We start from the raw sequence: 26,171 nt of genomic DNA on the forward strand, positions 1-26,171 counted from the left end.
ATAAAAAAGATTTCGAAAAAAGAGAGAGTCGAATAAGGTAGTAAATAGTCCTCTTCACAGTGTTACTAAATTATATTTTGATAATGATAAAATAATGAATTTTATTGTCGTTAAGCTATATATAGCAATAGACGTCAAACCAGGAACTCCGTGCACCAGAGGTGAACACTCTACCAGTGAGCCATCGCAGTCCTATGTCATAATTTTAAGCCTGACAAATAAAGGTCTGCAATGAGCTAATTTGTCTGCGTTTGAAATAATTCTGATGGCCTTTTTCTGTATTAGAAGAATGTTATTTACATGACAATTGTTGAACCAAAATAATATATCATACAAAATTATACTCTGAAGAAAACAAAATAAGCTGCTCTGACATAGTTATCAGGAACACGACTTTTTAGTTGTTTTAACAGATATATTACCCTTGAGAGTCTACCAGAAATACAGGGTGGCACAAAAGTAGGTATACAGCACCATACTGATCAGCTCATTGCATTTAATATCATTTCTTATTGTTATCCATAGAGACACGATTTTTTCGTGACACGCGAAAACGCGAAATGTATCAGTTTTGTATGAAAATGTTGTGTACCTAAAATATATAATTTTTCACTATTTGTTAGGTTATACAACGCTCGCGATTAAACGTGAAATTCTGTCTAATTAGCGAAATTCGCAACAAGTCCCGATATTCCGGGAAATTTATGCAGAAGTGACAATTTTTCGACGCTTTTACAATTTATTCATTGCCGTTATTTGGCAATTGCTAGCAATGTGATGAAAATTCCCATATTTGAAAAAATAGACCACTATGAATTTTTGAAATTTTACATTCAGTCATAAAATGAGCTCCAAATGGTATCCACTGGTGAAGTGGATAGTGTGGAAGGAGTGTTGCGGGGTATGTTAGATGAGCATTCAGAAATCTCTGAAAAGTGTCTTCAACTAATGTACATATCAGTTTCGAATGTTGATGTGGAGAGGGCTATCTCTTCTTACAATGACATACTTACCGACAAAAGAAAAAATTTAATACCAGAAAACATTGAAACAATGCTTACGTGTTATTTACATAAGTAAATTGTGAACACTGAAGTTATTATTTTCTATTAGTGTTCTCTCTCTTTCTGTTTTTCTTTAAATGATACTTTTATTCAGTGAGGATGCTTAGTTTTATTTTTTTAAAACTCAAATATTGTTTAATATAGTCATGCTTAAGCTCATGTAATTAATTCGCCACTACATTCACTAAAAACATTTAGCTACCATATTTTTAAAATTCGACTCAGCGTTATTTCTTTTATAAAGTTAACTAGCTGAACCTGCGCTCTCTACACAGCGCATCATTCGCATATGAGCATAAACCTCCTTATCATTCCTTACAATATCTGTACATGTCCCTTTACAGACACAAGTGAAAGATGTATTGATTAAAAAAAAAAAAAAAAAGCCAAGGGGTATCATAAAGGAGAGACTTTTTTCGATTATTTTTCTCAATATCTCGCACCGTTTGCAAGATTTGAGCCTGCTTCCGGTTGGAGTTTCTAATTCATGTATGACCAGTGTTTTCTTTTTTCTTGCATGCAGTATGTAATAAGCAAATACATTACATACACAATTAATTATAATGTCAGTTATATATGGTGTTCATTGGGCAAAGCACTCCAAAAAAAAGAAGAAGAAAAAAAAAGGTTCATCTTAGACTGGAGAAATGGTTATCTTTCCTTTTCCATTATTATTTGGCCATGAAACAAACGCCTGAGCCATATACAACCCCTATATACAACAGTGTGGTGGTGGAATGTATAATGTATAATGTGATGTGATGTTTATTTTATTTTTTTTTAAATTTCAACACTTCCAATGTACCCATAAAGAAATAGTGGCCATGTTTTTTATATATTCAATTAGAACTGGACAATCTACACGATATTTGCAATCGATCAGTGAAAACGTCATCTTTCTAGAGCCTGTAGTTTCCGAGATCTCATTGTCGAAAGGATGGGCCACAAACATATACACGTAGCTTAAACGAGCTCCAAAGATAGCAGCACAATTCATTTGCATTTATTTCGGAGAAGGCTTGTTAAAGGCAAAGGCCTTTGATCAATAATTTAAAAGGATAAACTTTGTGAAAAATATTTCTTTAAGTAATTTATTTAAAGTACACTCTTTTAAAAATATTTGTCTTTGTTATAAACGTGAAATCACAAATAACCGTAAATCAAAGGTTTGAAAGCTAAGGTTATAGGTTAGAGCTCGGTCGCTCTTAAGTGGTACTGTAGCATTTTAATAGATAGATTATTCACCATTATATTTAAATAATTTAAGAAACATGCTTACTTTTTTTTTATTTTTTTTATTTTTATTTTATTTTATTTTATTTTATTTTTTTTTTTTTTTTTTTTTTGTATAAATGACTCAAAATTTACTTTTAAGCTCCCTTGTGTCTAGATTATTATCGTCTACGCCCTCGGCATGAGAGATGGGTTCGATTCCCGATGAAAGCTCATGTGGCTCAGATTTCATGTTAAGCTGTAGGTTGTAGTCTCATATAGCCTCGGTGCGATGTGGACACTAAACTCCAAATCAACGAACGAATCAAATTTACTTTTGTCAAAACTTGAAACCCAAGTCTTGATCCACCACTGACTGACTGGCTTGTCACATCTTGATAATGAACCTCCGATAGGGTATCAGCTGGATAATAATTTTGCTCAGACATCAAACTATCTGACATATTTACAAAGATTCTTCATTCAAATGGAATCATTGGCAACCTAAATATTGGTTGTGTGTGTTATTGTAGAATAACATACTCCTTACGGGTGTGATAGACTAAGGTCTTAGATGCAGAATAATGTACGCATTTAAATACAATTTTAAAGAAAAAAAAAAATGTTATTAGCTTCCAACAGGAAAAAAGTATTCAAAGATGAGACTTATACCATATACCAATTGATAGATTTTATCGACCTATATTTCTGAATCTAAGGCGAGGTTTTTGCCGTAATTTCATGCCTAAAAATAGGGTCGTCTTACTTTCGCGACATAGATGTGCAGCTTTTCTTCACTGAATTACGAGTAACCGTTAAAGCTCTAACTCTACCTTCTTGCTCGCCTATTACTTTAGCCTTGAACGTTTGCATGAGCTTTAAACATTTTTTACTCATCCAGTGTTGTGCGAGAGTAGCGATTGTTGCGACGAACTTTTTATGAGTTGTGAAACTTTTTATATTTCCACTTATAAATTTCGCACTAAAGTTTGGTATACTTACTATACAAAGGTGGTACTTATACGTTTACTTCTTGACTTTATTTGAATATCTACGTGTAATAGATCGTAGTGAAATGAAATGAACCTTTGAGTTTAACGCCCCTGGTTATGCTCTTTAGACTAAGGGAGACGGATGATTAAGGCAAGTGAATGCTGATGGAATAATTGGAAGAATGAGAATGTGGGAGGAAACGGGAGTATCGTGAGAAAACCAATGGACACGATGTTGTCTACCATAAACTTATTTGGCCGGGGATCGAACCAGGAATCCCACGCACTAGAGGTAAGCGCTCTACCACTGAGCTGCTGTGCTCCCTAATGAATCGTAGTGTTGGAAAACATGGTTGAACGTGAAACTTCGCAACAAGGTGCAGTTATTACTCTAACGAAAATTTCAAAATCATGCTTGTTTTGCGTACTGAAGCAACAAATAATTGTGTGGCATCGAGGAAGTATGGAGTCACAGAAGCGAACGTTGGAAAGTAGCAAAAGGACAAAGAAAGTCTGAAAAATGCACAATCGATTAGGAAAGCTTTCAGTGGTTTACAGCAAGGACGTTTCGGAAATATTGAAATGGAAGTAGTGATATTCGTGGGTGAGGAACGTAGAGAAGGACTGGCAGTATCCCTCTATATCATACAAATAAAAAAATGAATTGGCACAGAAACAGGGTGTCCAATTTAAAGCCAGCTATGGTTAGTGTACAAGGATGTTGGGACGTAATAAACTTGTGCTGCGACGTCGAACATCTGTTGTTCAGCATCTTCCAGCATCGTATGAGATGAAATTGTTTGAGAATTAGCGATATATTAAAAGACTCAGAAGAATGCACGGATACCTCTTAGGAGGCAGACGAGACTCCAATATATTTTAACATGCTATCCAGTACAATAGTTGAAGAGAAAGGCGCCAAAAATGTATTGATTCGCACTACGGTCGAAGAGAAATTGCGACTCACCATGATTATGTTCTTGCTTACAGATGGAACAAAAATGCCATTCTACGTTATCTTCAATTGTAAAATTGTCAAAGGGAAAGCTGCTGTCTCGTTGTCGTAGTTCGTTGCTACGAAAAACGGTGGATGGACAATGGTCTGGTTTATAGATTGACTCCGCAAAGTCTGGAGCAGGAAGCCACGTGCTCCTCTGGAGTAACGTTGGATGTTGAACCTTGTACTTTCAAGGGACCTTTAAACTAGCCATGAAGGAAGAACTCTGATATCAAACATAAATCAGGTGGCATGACAGTAACTAAAAGTGTTATATGTGATGGCGAGTAAGACACTTAATGACCATTCTGAAGCAGCTCGGTAACAACTGGTTACTTGAAAGTGGTTAAGCTCTGATCCCAACAAGGAAGTTGAAGAAGACTTCAATATCTTTAATTTCGGAATGGATCCAGCCTGCTTGGACCTGTATATCCAGTGAATAAATTAAGAACGACTTGTAACAAGTTGTTATGCTCCAGCATCACAGCTATGCTGTTGTTAATGGTTTTTCATTGTTTCTTATTTATTTATTTCAAGTTTCAATTTATTTGTTCTTTTGTCCATGAATCATCAACCAATATAAATTTTGATATTGAGAAACACATGATGTAACCGACATATTATCTATCTGCACCAATAAATAACTCTAATGGAAAGTACTAGAGGAACGTGGTCGTTTGTCTGTATCATATTGTAGCAAAAACAGAAGAAAATCGATTTGCAGATATAATACTTCTGATTTCAGATGAAATGAATGCTGTAAATTAAATACAGAATAATTTAATGGTGAAATACGTTTGAGTTGTGCTAATTACTCAGTAAATTTATCTCTGAAGAAAATAATAATTAGTGACCTTTTCAAGGTAATATTAAATTTAATTTATATATTGTCTAAAGATATTTATTTTGTGAGTTACGAAGATGGATAAAATGTTTAACTAAGCAAATCTTCGGGAAGCTTTGCTTCCCCTTTTCCTATGCTACTGCATAGCCATGCCATTAACAAATTGTAGAATGCGTAACTACTAACTCGAAATATTTTCAATAATTCAAAATTATCAGTTTGATTTCATGATGGAATTTTACATAAATTGATATGTTTATTCGTATTCTGCTTGTAATACATGACGATGAAGCACGAATCGAAAGGATATAATAAAATTACTTTCAAGACACATTAATTACCTACTGTGGCATAGCAATATTCACGATAATATTGTGTTAATGAAGATCCTGTTCTAAATAGTTCTTTTGTAAGCCTGTATTTTAAGCCTTTTCATTACAGTTACCGTAGAATCTGTGTGTAATAACAGGAATAGAATGTTGCCAATTGTTACATGAAGTTAAATACTGTATTAATAGTTATACAGTTAATGAAATATGTATGGTGTATACATATTTTGAATTAATGCATATGGCAAATAATTTAAATAATTATTTAATATAAAGATAAGAATTTTATTTAGAATGCACATTCGCCCGTTATGAAGACGCCAGACCTAACTGTATGAAGAAGGATTGGGTTATACTAGGCTTCTGAAGCAAATGATACATGATGACGTATTACTATCTGAAAGTAGTTGTATTTTATGCCACATCTTCGGTAATCTAACGAACTAACAGCTTTATCTTTGTCTCAACATTATCATGTCTATTTGCACAGGATACGAGTAACTATTCAAAATTTAATCTAAATTAGAAAATGCATGCAAAACCTGAATAACATTATATCAGCTTAACCTAATTTAAACTCTTGAAAGCTTACTACAAAACTTCTGAACTCTACCTAATTTTGCTACATTTCGGAAATGCGCCACAATGATTAAATTTAAATTGTACCATGAAGGCTGCCAATATATGGAATTGTAAAAGAAGACAGTCTGATGCCTACCTTTTAGCTCTGTATTTCTTCTGTGAAGTTCAATATTGTAATGTCACTTTTCTGAAAAGGTTGATTTCCTATTATGTTTCAATATTTAATGATGCATTGCTATTTTTATCAATTATGTAATATCCATTGTACTTTAGCGTTAGCTTTGAAGATGAACTTCCATAAAGATATTATCCGTTATAATTACTTTTATGTATTTATTATCTAAAATAATTTAAGTGTCATAATTGTTTCTCTGCATTTGGAGTATAAATAATTCATCCAATCGCTCATTCACGTATTTGAAGACACGGTGTTAAATCTGTCCCGTGCAGTGTGATTTTGGAACTTAATCGGTACCACACGTACTTTCCACCGAACCGGAATCAGCGTTATTTTCCGCGGTTTTCTACACGCGGTGGCGACCTAGAAATAATACAATGATTTAACAATTTTCCGTTGCGATGCTGCCGTCAAAGATCTGAAGAAAATCTGATGTACGTTTTTCTTGGAGAAGGACGGGAGTGCTACAGGGTGAGTTTGGCTCCCTAACAGCCAGGATTTGGATAGTTGATCTCAGTTCTTTTTCATTTTTCATCCAAGTTATGTCGGCGAGATGTGGAGGAGCATCATCAAGACGGAGTTCGCCAAACTTGTAAGTCAAAACTGATTTGGTGGCTGGAACTGGATGAGACTTCGAACAACTATCTAGTGGAAGTTAGTGTTGAGTAACGATTAAACAACTTTATAATACGCGTGTGCTGAGCAAAATATTTAACTTCATAACGCAAAATCTGGTTTTGTATTTTATTTCTAACCCATAAGTGTATGGAAAAAATTAAACATAATTCAGTGGTATTAAATAAAGTGCATGGCTAACGGAAAGGGAATTGCGAGGTTTCCCGAAACCTATGAAAAAGATATGGCTACGTTGGAAGTAGCGAAAGAACAATATAAGTGTTGCGACGAAGTGATTGTTACCACAAGAAAGGGTAGCAAAAAGAAAACTGTGAATCGTGAGAAAATAATAGTATGTGAGAACTGTCACAATATTTTTCATTGTAACTGCATCGAGATGGACGATGATAGTTTTAATAAAATTTTGAAGCAAGAAGTAAAATGGTGGTGTGACACGTGTAAGACGGACTCATCAGTGTTTCCTAGAGGTGACGATTGTGACGAAACTAAACCTGATGGCGATGCAAGTGAAGAAGGTAGAACTTCAAACGAAGATACCACTGGAGAAGACGAAATAGAACGAATTGACCCGAATAATGTAATAACACAAACAATGAAAGCTGATGAAATCACTACTGGAAAGAAACTTCCTCCAGATGAACATTCAGAGACAGAAGAGGAGAAGGACATCTGTATTCTCATGGAGTCTATACAAATGCGTGATCCAGAAGAACAACCTACAGTCCCGGTAAATATTAACAAAGCTGAAGATATGTTTGCATTGATGATGCAACGATTCGATCAATTCCGTACTGATGTAACTAACAGCATGACTGCGTTGGCTAGAAACATGCATATATTTGGAAAGGAACTAAAACATGAAATCCGTCAGGATTTGAATACTGCAGTTGCGGAGATGAGAAAGGAAGTTGAAAGCATTCGAAACAGGGAGGACATAACAGAACAACGGTTGGGAGTAATTGAAAATAACATCGAGCATTTAGCTGAAAAACAAGACGACACCGTTGCTAGACTGGTGACAATGCAGAATGTACAAGATGACAATGTATGTAGAATTGAAAATAACGTCTGCAGAATTAACACATTGGAAAAAGAAATGAGAAGTCGATTGACGAAAGTAGAGAATGAGATACAATTCAGAGAGCGGAATGTGACATCACAACAAACGAATTTAGAATGTGTTGGTAATGAGGAACATCATGCCGTACCAGTGATGCTAAGTTCAGACACCATTTGCAGCACTACTGTAACCACAGTGACAAGTAATATTCCCAGTTTCACATCTAGTAAGTGTGCATGTACATGTACAATGCTGTGAACACTGTTACGAATTTTATGGAAACGGTATCTTTGGAAAATGGAGTGGAAGTCTCAACGGACAGAAGTATCACAAGGAAACCCATTTCGTCAGTGCGTGACGCACAGCAGATTGCTGAAGGAAAGAGCTCACCGCATAAGGGAAGTTCAATATCCAAGCGGAATGCATCACAGAATGGTCTACGAATTCAAGTGAGCGATTTAAGAGAGTTTCCTAAATTTGATGGTCAGTTGGACGGATCTGCGAAAACATTTCTGGAAGAACTGACGCAAACCATAAAACTCTTCGATTTCACGGAAGAGGAGAAATTAGTTATAGTACAAAAGTGCATGGTGAAGAGAGCTGGAGCGTGGTTCCGAAGACAACTACCGGAATTGCGTACGTACCACGATTTTGTTAACCGCTTCCAACGGAAATTTATGTCATCTAGAATTGAAAGAGCACAGAAGCGTCAACTTCAAGCAATGAGATACGATAGATGCAAATATGCGTCTTTGTCTGATTACGTTTGGGATCTAGTTGACAAATACCAGTCCATAGCAACGGATTTCGACGATGAGGAACTAATAGAACTTATCCTCGAAAGTATTCCTTACGAAGACGCGAAGATTTTCAGAGCGAATCCTAGTCCTAACGTGGACGACCTACTTCTTAGGCTGACTGAAATGGAAGATGGTCGTGGTGATAATTCAAGAAAGTCGACAGATTGGAGAGACATCCGTAAGACTGATTCGAGAGTGCCACGTGTCAATTATGCTAAGCGTATGAAGACAGATTCCGCATCTCAGACGGATAATGAAAATAATAATTGGTCGAAGAAGTCGAATTTGTCGCAGAAAAAGAATATAATTAAATCCGCCAATGCACCAGCAAAGAACCAAAACTGGTCAGATGGAAGACCATTAATGCAGGGTTGGTTTCCTCCACCTTACTATTATCCTCCACCATGGTGGAACAATCGACGGCAATATTATCCGCCTGGACGTAAATCATCTAAAAGGCAGGTATTAAAAGATAGTAATGAATCTTTGGAGGATAAATGCAATAACGAATTGGAAGTTGATGTGACCAAATCAATAACTAAGGCGTCGACTTCACAAAGTAAAGTAACACCGGGAAACGACCAGCGCAACTGCACTTAGAAGGGGATGCAAGTTGCGGGGACGCAGGAAACCCTTCTACCAATGATTGTTCCGTCCGATCCAATACGGAGAGTATTCAATACCAAGTGTCATTTGTGATCGACAATGACACTGATAAAGAGGAAACTCCGATGGAATCCTACTGTTATCCGTCCCCAATAGTTCAAGGTAAGATTGGTGATATTAGTTTAACTTGTGTTATTGATTCTGGCGCAGAAGTGAACATCCTTAGTTATAGAATCTGGAAACAGATAGTGGATAAATTTCCATCGGTGAAATTACGTCCGTATTCGATAACATTAGGAGCATTTGCTGGATCAGAAAGTTTTCAGGTTAAAGGCCTTCAAGTTGTAAATCTTATGTTAAAAGGACGATTATTCGAAACACCACTGTTTGTGGTAAAGAATGTAAAGCCAGATCTATTGGGCAGCCCATTTTTGAAAAAGTTTAGATGTGTCATAGACAGCGACAAGCAGCAATTAACTTTGATAGATAACAATAGTCAGCAAGTACGAATCGATATATCCAAACCAAACTGTGTACAACTTTCTTTACCAAATGTAGAAATGATAGATGTAATACATACTAGTAACACTATGAAAGAGGTGGAAATTGACAATGTGGAAGGTCCGGAGACCAATGTCACTGTAGAACAGCTCACAGAAATGGTCTCTGCAAGGAGTGACATGGACGAGGCAGCGAAAAAGTTATTATTAAATCTACTCCTACGGTACAGACATTTGTTTACAGAATACCCAAGACGAATCAAAACCGAACCGTATCGTATTCAACTTACTGACGAAGAACCTGTTGTCGGAAAATTATATAGTGTGCCGCAGGCGATGCGAGCCGAGTTTGAAAAGGAGTTGGAGCAATGGGTTAAGCATGGGATTGTGGAAGAGAAATCTTCACCGTATCGTAACCCCATGCATTGCGTTCGTAAATCTTCTGGAGGAGTTCGGCCAGTATTAGATTTGCGGGGTCTAAATAAAAAGGTGATATCTCCCAAGGTTCAAGTAGAACCTATCTTCGACATACTTGCGAGGTTATCAGGAGCAAAGTATTTCACCTCCTTCGATTGCGCTTCAGGATATTATGGATTACCTTTACATCCTGACTCATATAAATATACAAGCTTTGTTTACTTAGGACGTCAGTACTGCCTAAAATCTCTCCCGATGGGTCTACGATCATCTCCGGCTATTTTTCAAAACATGATGAATAGCTTCTTTGGAATGTCTACCCGATCATATGTAACTGTGTACTTAGATGATGTTTTATGTTTTTCACCCGATTTGGAGACTCATTTTAGACACTTGGAGAAGGTAATGAAGATTTTTGATACGGCACGATTTTCTTTGAACTTTAAAAAGTGTAAATGGATTTTAACAGAAATCAAATTTCTAGGACACGTAGTAAATGGAACCGAAATAAAAGCAGACCCGAAGAATACAGAGGCTATCCGATGTTTTCCGATTCCGAAGAATCGCAAACATTTGAAATCATTTTTAGGGATTATAGGATGGATACATCGGCATATACCTGATTACTCCGAACTCACTGCTCCATTTTATAACTTGCTGAAGAAAGATATACAATTTAAACTGACTGAGAATTTAATAAACAAATTTCATCAATTAAGGAAAATTGACAGTAGTCCTCCAGCATTGAGTCAACCAAATTTTGACTTGGAATTTCACATTTATAGTGATGGTTGTAGTGAGAATCTTGCGGGTTACTTGGGACAGCATCTGCAGGAAGGAAATGGCATCAGAGTCATCGCATATGCAAGTCGTCGCTTGAAATTACACGAACTGTCGATGTCAATCTTCCAAATTGAATTACTTGCAATCCTTTTTCTTTGTGAGCGATTTGCTTATTACATTTTGGGTCGACCAACGATTGTACATTGTGACAACCATGCAGCAACTTACGCTTTCTCTTTGAAAAACCTGGATTCCCGTACCACCCGAATCATACTCAAGTTGCAGAGATTCGACTTGAAATTCGAACATGTACCTGGTAAGGATAATTTTATTGCTGATGTTCTTAGTCGATATCCACCGGAATTGGAAGCTGAAGATGATGCGAACAGATATGGTGATACGGTTAGAACTCCTGTCCACCACAAAAATCCTGTTATAAATTCTTCTCACGTACCGAAGCATCAAGTGGATATCTTCCAGTTATATGGAAACTTTATATTTCGAGAGGATCCAGAATTATACAATCCAAATGACCTGGGAAAGAAACAATTAGAAGACGAGTACTGTAATACACTGCGCAATAAGTTAGTAAACGGCCAGTCGACGTACATCAAGATGTATAGATCTATGATTTTCGTTAAAAATGTCAAACGAGGTAGTTGGCTCTTGGTTATACCCCAATCAATGGCTAAAGAATTAGCGCGGAAGATACATTGCAAAGGGCACTTTGGACAAAAGAAGTGTTTAGCTTTCTGCCGTTCTATCTTCCATTGGAAGACTTTGAAGAAAGACATGGTTCAGTGTATACAGGATTGCCTGGAATGTGCTAAATCGAAACCGAGAAATAATCGTATCAAACAAGAGACTCATCATTTGACTGCCCACTACGTTCACGATAAGATCTGCATTGATCTAGAGGGAAAACTATCTGCGAGTCAGGGATACCAATATATTTTGTCTATCGTTGACGTTTACTCTCGATTTGTGTGTTTTCATCCTTTACGAAAGGCCAATACGGCTGAGATTATGCGCACGCTGGAACGATATTACTTCCATGTGTTCCCTTATCCATCAGCAATCGTCACAGATCAAGGTCCACAGTTTATGTCTGCTCTATGGAGAAAGTTTTGTCAGGATAAGAATATCAAACATTGTCCTACTTCCCCGTTCAATCCGAGGGGCAATGGAATCATTGAAAGAAAACATCGCGATCTCAATAGAATTATCAGAACCTACTGTGCGGAAAAACAAGGTGAATGGAGCAAAATGCTAAAGTTCGTACAAAACTTGTTAAATAACTCTGTGAACACCACGACTCGTCAGATCCCTTCGGAAATTTTCTTGGGATATTCTGCGGTCGACAGTTTCAAGAGATCATACCTCTGGCCTGAAGAGTTATATCCACTTGATATCCACGACCGAATCTTGACGCTTCATAACCCTGTACTTCCAAAGGAGAGTAGTTCAAGGCACAAAACTAAAGACATTCTTCTGAAATCAGGAGACTTAGTAATGCGTAGAACTCATTATCTGTCATCTGCCCTTAAAAGTGAATGCGCTAAATATTTACACTGTTACGTTGGGCCATTCATAGTAACGAAAATTCTAAGAAATTGTGCTGTATTGAACACACTGAATAATCGTCCAGCAGGAACACAGAACTTTAGAAATCTAAAGTTCTTCAACTGCTCTCCTGAAGAAAGAATTAACCTGTTAAAGAAATATAACACTGTCTGTGAAAATGCCATAAAGACAACTCCCTGATAAAGTAAAAAAAATACCTACGGATTTTTTTCTGGAGACCCGCAACTGGCCATAACAGTATTATTGGTATTTTGTTTAGTTCTTCATTACTTATTGTTTGCGAAAGTAGAGATTTGCTTATTCTTGCTAAAAAAAACAATTTAATAACATTTAGTACCTGTTTAATTTCGGTAAAGCTTGAACTTTATATTTAATTGTTAAATATGTTACCTTGTTCTATATCTGTACCGGAAAATCTGAATTATCATTGCTAATTATCAAATAGCGAAATGACTTTCTTTATTATAAGAAGAAGAAGAACATTTAAATTAATATATTAAAAAAGTGAAAGTGATTTAATATCGACTTTAAAAACTCGGAATTTTGAAAACAAGTTGAGTTTATTCAAAAAGAATAGTTAAAAGCAAATATTGGATTTAGAACATATGATACAGGTAATTAAATTCAATTTACTACAATCTGGTAGTAATTAGCAAATGCACACAGCTGTTATTTTATTAGTCATAACTCATTGAAAATCAAACTTTGCAATGGAAGGCACAAACATAACCTCGATGTTTAGCTACAAAATGTTCTTTCTGGGGCTTAGGCCCTTCTTCGACATCATTATGCCGCGAAATAAGAGAAAATATATCTAATTTCATGAATTAATGATTAAAATATTTCAAAATTCCTGTATTCCATAACCAGTTTGGCAGAAACTTAACCTAATTGGAATTATGCCAGTGTTCCATTATACTGTACCTGCGTACTAGTCGTAGTCATCAAGATCTATGATACTTCATTGGCACAGTATGCGAAGTAAACTTTATTAGTAATAATAATATTTAGAACAACATTCTACATAAGTTGTTTAAGTTGTGTATGTTCTAATAAATAAGCTTGATTTCATTGTGCAATTATGGTACTATGTATTGCTTATTTGCAACAGAAAAGGATGAAATATTGTTGGCAAGGTTTATTTTAGTCAAGAATATAATAATAATGATAATAGTATATTGATGATTAAATGAAATATTAATTATGTTATGATGAAATAATTTCGTAAGGAAATATAATGGCCTTCGCCAAAAGAAGTTAATCCGTTGATGTTTGCTGTAGCAGAGCATATACCTAATCCGGCATAATGTGACATAAGTGGAAATGATTTCTATATATATGATATACTGGTGTTTACTACTTTCTCAAATAAATTTTGCTGAACGACTGCGGCCAAGAAATATTTTGAAGACTAAGTACGTCAAAGACTAAATAAGTCATGAGTAACTATCATAATCAAGTAAAAGTACAGTATATGGAAGAAACTTACTATACGGATTACAGTAAGAAATGAACACTGAGTGAATTCCAGCTATATTAACTTTAATTATTAACATTATGAATCGTGTATTATGTAGAACTTTGTTAATTCCGACAATTGATTTCTATGTACATGGATTTGAATACTTAAGTTCCATAAAAGTGGTTACAGTAAAATCTGTCTTATTAGTCATTTTTATAATTTAAGAAATTAATTACTCGTTCCACATAATAAATTTTATATTGAGTGAAGACACAGTGTTAAATCTGTCCCGTGCAGTGTGATTAAAGATCTTAGTCGTTACCATTGTAGCCTCTTCACCGAATTTGGAATCTTCTGATAAGAAATTTCCATGTTTATATATATAGTGGCGACCCAGAGTATCTTACAAGAAGTAACATCATAGAAGCGTGCGTAACAAAGTGCTATGTAACAAGTGCATTAGACGGGACTAAGAACAATCTTCTATGGGAAGAAAACCAAAGTCTCAGTGACACTGGTAGTAATACTGAAGATTCATTGAATCCTTTGAATGAGGAAAATTTAGGGAGGTCTGTATCTGATTTAAGTTCTGAAAATATGCTCATTGTGTGTTCTAGTTTTTTTATTCCAATCCTTTGTTAAACAATGAGGAATCATCTTGCATTTGGATTCAGAAATACACAATACATGCTTGAGTGTAAATCCTCATTTTAGTTTTCGAAAAAAACTTTTTTGAAAACTCGAAAGTTGATTATGTACAGTAACCACGCCATCCATAAATATGAAAGTAATATACCCTTATCAAATTTTTCATTGAGCTCATCCGTGGCTAAGTGGTTAGCATACGCGCTTTCGGCGCGGGAGACCCGGGTTCGATTCCCGGTGGGAGCTCATGTGGTTCGGATTCCACGTTAATCAGTAGGTCCACGTCTCATATAGCCTCGCTGCTGAAAAGGGACGTTAAACTCAAAATCAAATCAAATGTTTCATTATAACACTAGCAAAATGACAATACGATGTATGATTAATAAGATGTATCACAAAATAATGGTTAACTTTTAAACTTCAGTTTTCGTTTAACTATAATATTGTCCAAAGAGGAGACATATATTAATAGATAGATCGCATTGAGCTGGACAGTATGGTGTACTTTACGGTAAATTCTAATGCGTAATTTTTGAGAAAATCTTAAAAAGAAAATTAATTTAATGACACTAAAAAGTATGTGTTCGTCCCCAGCAATAAATAGGTTTCTTCTCTCCGAGCAGATTGTTTATGTATTTATTGTATTTTAAAAGAAATACATTGTTCAATACAGATTATATCTAATGTTATTCGTCTTCTTTTAACGGTGATATGCACGCTTCTATCAGTGACATAGTTCTAACAGTAATGCGCATACTGCTTGTAAATAAATAAATATGTACTTGCCTTTAAAAGTAGACCCAATATGAAAATTCTATGCGAAAATCTAAATATAACTTCTTTTTTAAAAAGCTTTATCAATAGGTTAAATTAGCTAATGATTTAAAGGTTAATGAGCTAATCTTTTGCAGTTAAAGGCGATACAAGAAGCATCGAAAGATGTAGGAAATAAGACTGCAGCAAACTCTGAAAGTTCTGGAACGGTTAAAGTGAAGCCCAAACCAAAGGAGAGCAAACCTAAAATTCCTGTTACATCTACAGTATGTATTTGAAACACTTATTTGTTGCTCTAAATGATTTGTTATTAGACTATTTAAATCTTTAGGCACTAGATGGAGGGACACCTTTCTGAAGTAAAAGGTAACGTTGTGTCACCTTTAATAACTTGTAGATGCTCAAGGATGCTTATTTAAACATAGAAAAAAATCACCTTGCATCCGGTGCTATTGTATTTCTGTTAAACTTCGTACTTTCTATATTTCGGCCTGCGTTGGACCATAGAAGCGTGCACTCCTATCGCAAACTGGAAGGAATTATTGTGTCATTATGTAGTTTTTGGTCCTGTAGTAAAGAAAAGACTCCGAATATTTAAAAAAGCAATATAAATATTTAACACTTAAAAATTTGAACTTCGTCCATTCACTTCAGGTGTGAAAATATGTCCGTAGGAAGATTCATCTTGTTATAAGGAAAAACTGCATACAGTAAAGGAAGCTAGTGAGAAGTGAAAGTATTTCATAACAGGATAAATCTTTCTACTAACACGATTTTCACATCTAAAGTGAATGGACATAGTTCAGACCTTTAAATGTTAAACATTTGTAGTGTTTTTTTGAATACTTGGACTGTTTTCTTTATTACAAGACCAAAATCTACAAAATGTCATAATAATTTCTTCCAGTTTGAGGTAGAAGTGTTCGCGTCCATGGCTCCAGCGTAAGTCGAAATATAGAAAGTACAAAGTTTTAACAGGAAATACAATAGCTCCGGATGGAAAGTGAATTCTTTTCTATGTTGTGTTATCTAATCATTTTGACCTAAAATTGTGTATGTTGACAGTATGAAGGTGAAAGAAGGAAGCTAAAGGAATACTAAAGAGAGGGTTCCGATCGTGTCATTGCTCTTTTCTCTTTTTCTTTCCTTGTTTGACGTACTTGGCAAATTCGCCAAGATTTTACAGCTGCGCGAAAGTCAAAATATAGGTCTGTCTAGTGTATTTTAAAAATAATATAACACTAGTTATAATTAACAAATTCTTTGTGTCAAAAATATTATATATATATAATTACATCATTAAGCAAGTGTGTTTCGCTTCACGGGGTGAAACTACAGTAGACTGCCAAACTATGGGAATTCAATACTAAAACTTAAAGTAGTTCGTCTATAACTACTGGTTGTAATAGCTTAATAAGATCAAAGATAGTATCTGTTCTTCAGACGCTGAATTCATATCAAAAAGCCATTGCTCACTACGCCTTACTGCTTTTGTCCTATGAAGATAAAGGCTGAAACTGGAAATCTTTAATTTGAAATTTTCTGGATTGAATAGATGGATAAGAAAGGAGATAGAACCTACTATTGGAAAGCTGAATCGATTGAAAAAAAAAAACTACATTCTATATATATCTACCGTTTCTATATATATATATATATATATATATATATTATCAGTTTATGGAAATCAATATTGAAACCAAAAGTAGTAGTAAATTTCAACCACTCCCGGTTTTAGCAGAGTACTGTGAATTGTGACGGTATCCTCTCTAGAGACACTGAATCGATTGTAAAAAACAGCTTGCTGCTTTCTGTTACCATTTTTGTTCTATAGAAATAAATGTTGAAATCAGAAATGGTTCATTTGAACTCCTTCCAGTTTAAATAGAGGATTAATAAAAAAAAAAAAATAAAATAAAAAAAAATGGAATCTATTCTTGGAACCATGAATCAATTGAAAGAAAAAAAAAACATCTGGATATCTCTCATCATTTTTTCTCTGTGGAAATTAGTATTGAAACTGGAAATAGTATTAAATTTGAACCACTTCTAGTTTTGGTAGAGTGTTCGGTTTAGTCATGCTACGTTGACTTAAGACGGTGAATTGTTTGCAAAAAAACGCTTCTCGCTATCTGTTAGTTTTCTTTCTATAGCGATAAACGATAAAACCGTAATAGCTCATGTCAACCTCAGAGAACTTATTCTTGAGACGCTAAATCGATTGCAAAAGACCGCATCTCGGTATCTCGTATCGTTTTCGCTCTGATACATGTCGACAGATGGAGGGACAAACAAAGCCATTCTATAAGACTTCCAACACTTCTGCATAACATAGTTTAGAAGTCTAATAATTTGCAGAGTCTATTGAAATCTGCCAAGAAGCACCAGGAAATAACGATACAAAGCTCACGAACTACTGATTTAAACTGAACCAGAGCAGCAGCAATGACTGTCGGACTGAAACGTGTTAAAAAAAAAAAAAAAAAAAAAAAAAAAAAAACCGAAAGAAAGATGAAGAACCCACTGGAAGTTCAATTGTTTGGCATAACGAACGAGTACTTAAAAATGAATGATAATCAGTATGCGAATTGAATCTTTTCCCCAGGGAGAATGAATTCATCCATATGCGTCCAGCCATCACTTATTTTATATATATATGCCTTCACAAACCAGCCGTTCGCGTGGTGTATACGTATAACTCCTACGTTATAGTGTATAGTGGTAGTGAATTTAACAGGCAAACATGCAGTTACTTCATCGATCTATCTATAGTGACACGTGTACACCACGTGAAGTGGTTTGTGGCGTAATATTTTCTCAATTAATATTGAAACCAGAAATAGTAGTAGATTTCTACCACTTCCCGTTGTAGTAGAGAGATTAAGAGTGAAGGCAGAATATATTCTTGAGACATGTAATTGATTGCAGAAAACAACTTGCTAACTATAACCGCTTTTATTCTTTAGCGATTACCGTGAAAACCAAAAGAGGTCGATTTTCTGCCTAGGATATTTCCTATTCTTAGAACGCTAAATCGATTTTTTTTTTTTTTTTTTTTTTTAAAGGAAAATGCTTCTATTTAATTGTTTTTGGTCTGTGTAGATCAATACTAAAACCGGAGGTTGTAGTGGACTTCTACTGCTTCCAGTTTTAGTATAGAGTAAAGGATACAGATGAAATGTACTCTTGAAACGCTTAATCGAAAGCGCTTCTCCATACACATATGTTACCCTTTTTACTCTATAGTGATCAACGTAAAAACCGGACATTGTATATTTCTGTTACTGCAAGTTTGAATATTGCCTTCGTAATCTAACTCGATTCCTAACTTTTGACTCTCTACATACTGAACAAATTTGGTGGTGATCCATCAAGTAATCCTTGGGATGTTTTCGTCCTGTGGACGGGCGGATAAGGTAAGTATACATATAATAGAGTTTTGGTAAACCAATCTACTTAACAAGATTGGTTCCTAATTGTAGTATTTTCGTCTACAAAACAAAAGTTGTTCCCTGTTTCTATCCTAATGGACATTCGGAAAAGTCTAGAGGGGGAAACATTATCAATGCAAGGGATGAAAATTTTCTTCTAAGTGCATACTTTTTTTTTCCCAGAGGGAAAGCCTTAGCATTCCACCATCAAGAATAAACCCTTTATTCCCTCTCTTAAAAGAAGGGAAAAAAAAGTGCTCAGATTATTCATTTCCTTGGATCGTTTAGGAAATCATCGGATACGAACGGCAGCTAGTCAGCGACTTTCTAAAGCATAGCTTCTTCAGATGAAAAAAAGAAGGAAATGAATCGTAAAATCAGAGACTATAAATTAAGAACAGCGGAAAAGGTTATTTATTTTTCCTATCCAGAGAAGAAAGGAAAGCCCTCAATGACCTACGAGCAGATGACAGCATAATAATATTACCAGCAAACAAGGGGAATGCGACCGTCGTTCTCAACAGGGAAGACTACCCCTCAAAATTGGCATGCCTACTGGAAGATCCAGCATACAGAAAAAAATTAGCAGAGATCCATCCAAAGCCATCGAAAAGAAAACCTCCATATTAATACAAAGTTCCAGTCTGAATGAAGAAGAAAAGAAGAAACTTAAACCTTCCCGTTCAATACCACCAAGGATTTATGGCCTTCCCAAGATACACAAGAAAGAAGTTCCATTATGACCCATAGTTAACACCATAAGAGGCCCCACGTACAACCTGGGCAAGAAATTAACAGGACTGCTACAGCCACTAACAGGAGAGTGTACACACCATATCAGAAACTCCAGCCATTTCGTACAATTACTACATAGCATCAAGACGAATGCAAAAGACATACTCGTCAGCTTTGATGTAGTTTCTCTCTTCACAAGGGTACCACTAGAAGATTCTATTAAACTCCTGGAATCGCACTTCAACAAGGATATAGTACATCTCTTCAGACACACCCTAATGTCTACCTACTTCAGTTACCAAGACAATTTCTATGAACAAAGCGATGGTGTGCCAATGGGCTCTCCTCTCTCTCCAGTAATAGCGAACTTCTATATGGAGCATTTTGAACACAAAGCGCTAGAAACAGCAACATACAAACCTAAACTATTCTACAGATATGTAGACGACACATTCGTCATATGGCCCCATGGTAGACAGAAACTCGACGAATTCCTGCAGCATCTGAATTCTATACACTGCAACATCCAGTTCACAATGGAAACAGAAACAGAAGGAAGACTCCCGTTCCTGGATGTACTCGTATACAAGAAACCAGATGGAAGTCGAGGCCACTCAATCTACAGGAAACCCATGCACACTGATCTCTACCTCGATGGTACCAGTTTTCATCATCCTGCACAGAAGATGGGGGTGTTAAATACTCTAATACACAGAGCACACCAAATAGTAGATGCAGACAATATAAGCATAGAACTCTCTCACCTAGAAACGGTCTTCAAATTCAACGGATATTCGTTGAAACAGATCAAGACAGCCATGAGAAAATACAGTAACAGAAACTGCGCCACAAAAGAAGACAATACGCAGATAAGGAAAATATTGCAGTTATTCCATACATGGGAAAAACCTCCCAATCAACTAGCAAGACTACTGAAGAAATTCAATATCAAGACGGTGCACTGTCCCCACACCGAAGATCAAGAGTTTACTACCAACCCCAAAAGACCCATTGGGATTAAAGACACTGGGCATCTGTAGGATCACATGTGAATGTAACGCCACTTACATAGGCGAAATGGGATGGAATATTGAAGACAGAATGAAAGAACACCAACGACATACCAGACTGAAACAACCGGAAAAATCTGCAATAGCCGAACACTGCATACAACTCAACCATATGGCTATGTGGGACCAAATTGTAGTTTTAAAGAAAAGCAAACAGTTCTGGGACAGGAAAATACATGAAACTCTATTCATTCTCACACATAAGCCCTCCATCAACAGAGACGAAGGTTATCATCTACCTGAGATCTTGCTTCAGCTTCTTAGTACGAAAAGAACCAACAGCCAATCAGAGAACAGTTTCCATCGGCAACATCAGAGCACGCTATTGGCTAATAATAACAACCAATAGAAACATAGCAATTCCTTAAGACTACAATATAAATTGTACGACCAGCACACTCCAACCCATAGCTCTAAAAATGTTACCACTGTATGGTTTCGAAAGCTCAGCACAGCAATATTCACTCTGGAAGTAATCCCGAGAACATTGGATTGATAGTAGACGCCAGCAAAACTTCAAGATCATCGAGGTTATTTATTTATTTATAAAAGCATCCCAGCTTCGAACCTGGGATTGGAACCAGGTTCAAAGGTTTTGAATCCCAACAGAAAGAAAGAAGTAAATACGCACGCCATCGAAACGAACAGTGGAACTACCCTTCAGTTGTATTAATAACGAGAGAACTTCTTAAAATCCTTATTTTTTACGATTTTCCTTGGGTTAGAAAGCTTGTGTTTTCTTCAATTAATCAAAGTTTTCGCCATTTGCCAAGGTACTATTTTGCTCTGAAACTAACATTGCATTAAGTAATGGAATAGAATCTGAATATTTCAAACAGCAAATAACGTGTTGGGAAGGCTTCACTACTTTTATTATTATTATTATTATTATTATTATTATTATTATTATTATTATTATTATTATTATTATTATTATTATTATTATTATTATTATTATGTTTTTTCTTTTTTCTCTACTTGATTGTCATGATTTCATGTATTTTAATTTCTTTGTTTTGTTGTATTTTTTCTTGTAATATTCTATTGTATATATTTGTATATATGACCATTATGGCTTAGGCTGTGGTCGCAATCATTCATAATAAATAAATAAATAAATAATTATTATTATTATTTCCCCTCCTGTTACTTCGAGTGCATTATTGCGAAACTAACAATTTTAAGGGCTTAGAAAAATTCAGGCGCGCAGTTATATTTTGGAAAAGTGTACATACATCCATTCTTTTTCGGTAAGTATTTTAATGTGACGTTTTCTTTCCATATATGACGAAGCTTTCATTGTCACAGGTTTCAGTGAAAACGTTTAATTTCTTGCTATATGCAGGAATTTTTATTAGATTTTGTTTTTTCGTAAACATTGGAAAGTCTATAAGGCTAATTACATATCCGGAAAATTTTCAAAAAATGTTCTTGAAAACCGAGAAAAGTCACTGACTTATTTTCGGTAATTTTTGTCGCCACCCTGTACTAATTGTCACCATATTGAACAATAATTACGATGCTGACAGCCACATTAACCCTACACCAATCAGTTTGTCTTACCGTCTTAAGATTTATGGTATTGCACTCAGCTATTAAAGTCGCAAAAGGGCATTACCATGGAGAAATATTACGATTCCCTTATTCCCTCATTGAAAGACAGACAATGCAATTCTTGTGGTAACTAAACAAAAATGTCACGTCTCGCCATTAGTCCGTTCTGCGTCGGTGGTAAAATCCTTTTAACAATTTACTGCAGACAGAAAAGGTGGATTAGTTTGTAATTTCATTATATGTCATTTCAGCGAATGAAAACAATTCATTCCCTTATTTAATATAAAAAAGAACTTTTGTTTATATCTTACAGGATAAAAGTGCACCTGCTCCGACTTCTCAGTTTGTTCGTAACTCATTTGAGCCAACACCTATTATAGAAAAAGACGAACATGAAAGAATTCTTGGTCTAGCTCAACGAGAATGTATTTTGCGTGGCTTAGGACTAATGGATGTGGTGAGTGGTATTAGAACAGTGATAGAAAATAAAGTTCTTCACTTTATCTATTATTTGCTATTTTAATCATATATACAGTTGCATTCTAGTCTTCAGGATATCTAACCAGTAAAATGGAAATAGATTTGTCAATTGAAGTTACAGATTCGACCCCAATGAAGAGTCAAAATGTTGTATGGACTTACTGTCCCCAACTACCTGATACGTCGTTCATTATAAGTGTAAGGAATTTCGTGGGTATATAAGTTCTGTGTTTTTTTTTTTTTTTTTTTCTTATACTAAGTGAATACAAGAACAAGTTCTTCATTCTTTAGCCATAGGTTGGGTCTTATTAATCGAAAAGCATAGTGGTTATTAGAGAAAGTTATATTACTAGAGAAACTTCGTAAAATGAAAGAACTATTTATATGTTAAATTAAAAGCATATTTTATCTTATATATAGAAATGGCTTATATATCTCCGAACTTCTATCACTGTCTATGAGAGGGTCATTTACAACGGACCGGAGAACATACAAATCGATAAGAGTATTAGTCTTTATGTGCATAGCCGCTACGCATAGCCATGTACTTCCCATTGTTTTATGGAGCTGCTGTTACCGGTTTGTAGGACTCAGAGAAAGATTTGGATTCATGATTCCACCTCAGTAACTACCGTGTCATCATTTGGAAAGTCTCTTCCTATCAAAAGTAACTTTATGATGAAAAGAAGTGAAAGTCAGATGATGAAGATATATACAGGGTTGTATTTACGTATGTGCTAACATGGGCCGTAGCCTGGGGTGGCAAATTTCGGAGGCGGAAAGTTTTCTCGGACCTGTTTTTCTTTCTTTCCTTTTCCCCCCTTTCTTCATATTTTAGTTCAGGAAATATCGGAACTTTATTTTACTTGTGCAAATGACTATGACACGGGATTTTAACATTTGTAAAGCAACAAGAACCTGTTCGTCCACAAAGAGATAATTAACATTTTAGGTATGAATTAGTCTTCATTATTTCTCTTTTTTTCATTGTTGACACCGTATTCTTTGGTCGTAATTTCAAAACTTTTCCATTGTTGATTAACTTCCAGAACTACATACAGTTTTCAAAGCTTATCACCCAGCCGCCAGTGCAAGTAATTCATGATTGGTTGTTACAACAAATTTGTGTTATTTTTCATTCTTCTTCTTCTTCTTCTTCTTCTTCTTCTTATTATTATTATTATTATTATTATTATTATTATTATTATTATTATTATTATTATTATTATTATTAGGGTGTCTACTAATACTGGAAATACTGAAAATGTACTGGAATTTTGATCCACATACTGGAAAAATTATGAAATATACAAATATTATCGTTCTTTATAGTCTACCCTGAATTTTTAAACTCCAAAGTCCAGGGTAATAACAATCTTGCATTATAACTAGAATAAAATAATACACAATTATTTATACAAGTTATAATATAACTTAATAATACATTTGAGTATACATACATTTTACATGCCTAGTATCAAAAGCCGCCAAGGTTTTTAATACCGAAATTGAGTTATATATCGCTTGTTATATGTTTCATCTAAAGGAATTCCACGGAAACAATATTTTGTTTAAAAGCTTAATATTTCATACTAAAAAACTAGTTCCAATATGGAATTTTATATGGAGATTCACTGCACGCTTTGCGAGATTACTCGAAACTAAGCTAAATGGTGACAACTTTATATCGTGTCGTGCCTTTAAAGCCGGGATGTAGAGAAATTAGTGACACGATACAAGCCGCTTCCGTCTACTATCCGAAGTAGACAGGAATAAAATTACTATCATATCTCCACCAACCTACTTAGTAGGATTTTATACTTAACTTGCGCAGGTGATTGAATAATTATAATCTAGGCATTTAACTTTAAATTATGCATTTATTATCTTTTACTTTAGTATAGTTAGGTGTAGGATGTTGTGATGTTGATTTAAGTAAAATTGCTTGATCACATTAATAAAGCTGTTGGCGATTCAGTCAATTTGAGAGTAGCAGAGATGCATTACTACATACCTTCGTTGTAAACTGGAGTCGAACTCCTGGACACGGAGTTCGTCGTCGATGTCCCACACAGTGGATGGATTTCCACTGGAACTCGCTGTTGTTCTACAGAAGGGTTTCCAAGAACTGATCTCCTAACGTAGATCCTGCGACTGATCTCCTAACAGATTCCCTGGGACTGATCCCCTCCGACTGATCTCTATTCAGTCCGACATCACCTTTTTATGTTAATTTTCATTATGACGAATTTGTTGCTTCTCTCTTACCAAATTCTGCAGTTTATACATCTCTGTGCTGAAACCGCAGTTTCTGCATTTTCTCTCATTGACCAAAAACTCCAGACAGTTTACGTCTGCGATTTTCACAATTTTACCTAATTTTGATAATGTGTTATTGTGAACACAAATTTATACAGAGTTTACATTTTTCTTGTTGCTTCAGTATTTGTTTATATTCTTGTGACACTTGCAGACTCGTGTCTGTTACTTAATGAAAACAACAATCATAAGCACTATGTAATCTGGTGTTATAATCTGTCTGTCTGCAACATAATTAATTTCTCACTACAAGTTAATTTATAAACAATACTTCAATTTTCCTCTTTTTAGTCAATTAATAAAAATGAATGAATTTTGATATTTAAATCTATTACTGAATTTTGGCATACCGTGACACGCCCCCACTTTAAACTGAGGCATCTCCGATGACGTCTAGATCTTATGAATAAGATCGGCTTTTGGAGAACTTCCTGTATACAAAATTTCCAAATTATTAATTCATATAACAGATTACAGATATAATTTTAAAATAAAATCCAAAATTGTAATGTTTAGTTTGAGTAAAAACAAAAATTGATGGTTAATAATTCTCACGGTTTTTTTTTCTTTTTTTTTTTAAAAGTCCAATTAGTCCTTTTCATTATATAAAGCAAAATATTTTAGATAGCAGTTCACTGCATTTACCTGCCATCTACCGTAATCACACATAACTACTTGAAGTCTTTATGTCTTCAACATTTATCAACACGTTAACAATTATATCCATCCTAAGTCCTTTCTTAGGGAATTTCATAACGATGTATTCACATTTAAATTATACATTCACACACACGACAATATATTTTACGCACTTTCACTGTTATTCTATATTGATTTTATCAAACACTCAAACACACCAACACTAAAATAGCACCATTGTTTCTACAACCTTGACCCAATTTGAGTTACTTAGTTGGCAACTCAGTGTCAACTCTGTGTCAATGCTTTTAGATAAACTGTTGATGTTTGCAAGAATTACTTTTTTTTTCTTTTCTCCTTCTCTCGTTTCCGCTTAACCTTGACCAACTCACGCATCCGTTCTACGTCCCTGAATGAGAACGTCCTTTTCTCACACACATCTTTCCACGTCAAGCCATGTCCACTCGGTTAAATCTTA

The 26,171-nt window shown here is 35.1% G+C and overlaps 1 protein-coding gene across 6 annotated transcripts in view; it reads left to right on the forward strand.

Moving 5' to 3' along the window:
• Positions 1–26,171, forward strand: part of LOC145666574 (tubulin polyglutamylase TTLL13-like) — a 211,565-nt gene that overhangs the window by 155,303 nt on the left and 30,091 nt on the right. For 4 of the 6 annotated variants that reach the window (XM_081733930.1, XM_081733929.1, XM_081733928.1 and 1 more), the window contains 2 exons: positions 15,603–15,731; positions 22,569–22,712. In XM_081733930.1, coding sequence (XP_081590056.1) covers positions 15,603–15,731; positions 22,569–22,712 — 273 coding nt within the window. The remainder of the gene's footprint in view (positions 1–15,602; positions 15,732–22,568; positions 22,713–26,171) is intronic. The other 2 variants (XM_081733932.1, XM_081733931.1) reach the window with 2 other exon arrangements.

Source organism: Thermobia domestica, chromosome 12 (genome assembly GCF_964235325.1).
Source record: "Thermobia domestica chromosome 12, izTheDome1.hap1.1, whole genome shotgun sequence".
Classification (NCBI taxonomy): Eukaryota; Metazoa; Arthropoda; class Insecta; order Zygentoma; family Lepismatidae; genus Thermobia; species Thermobia domestica.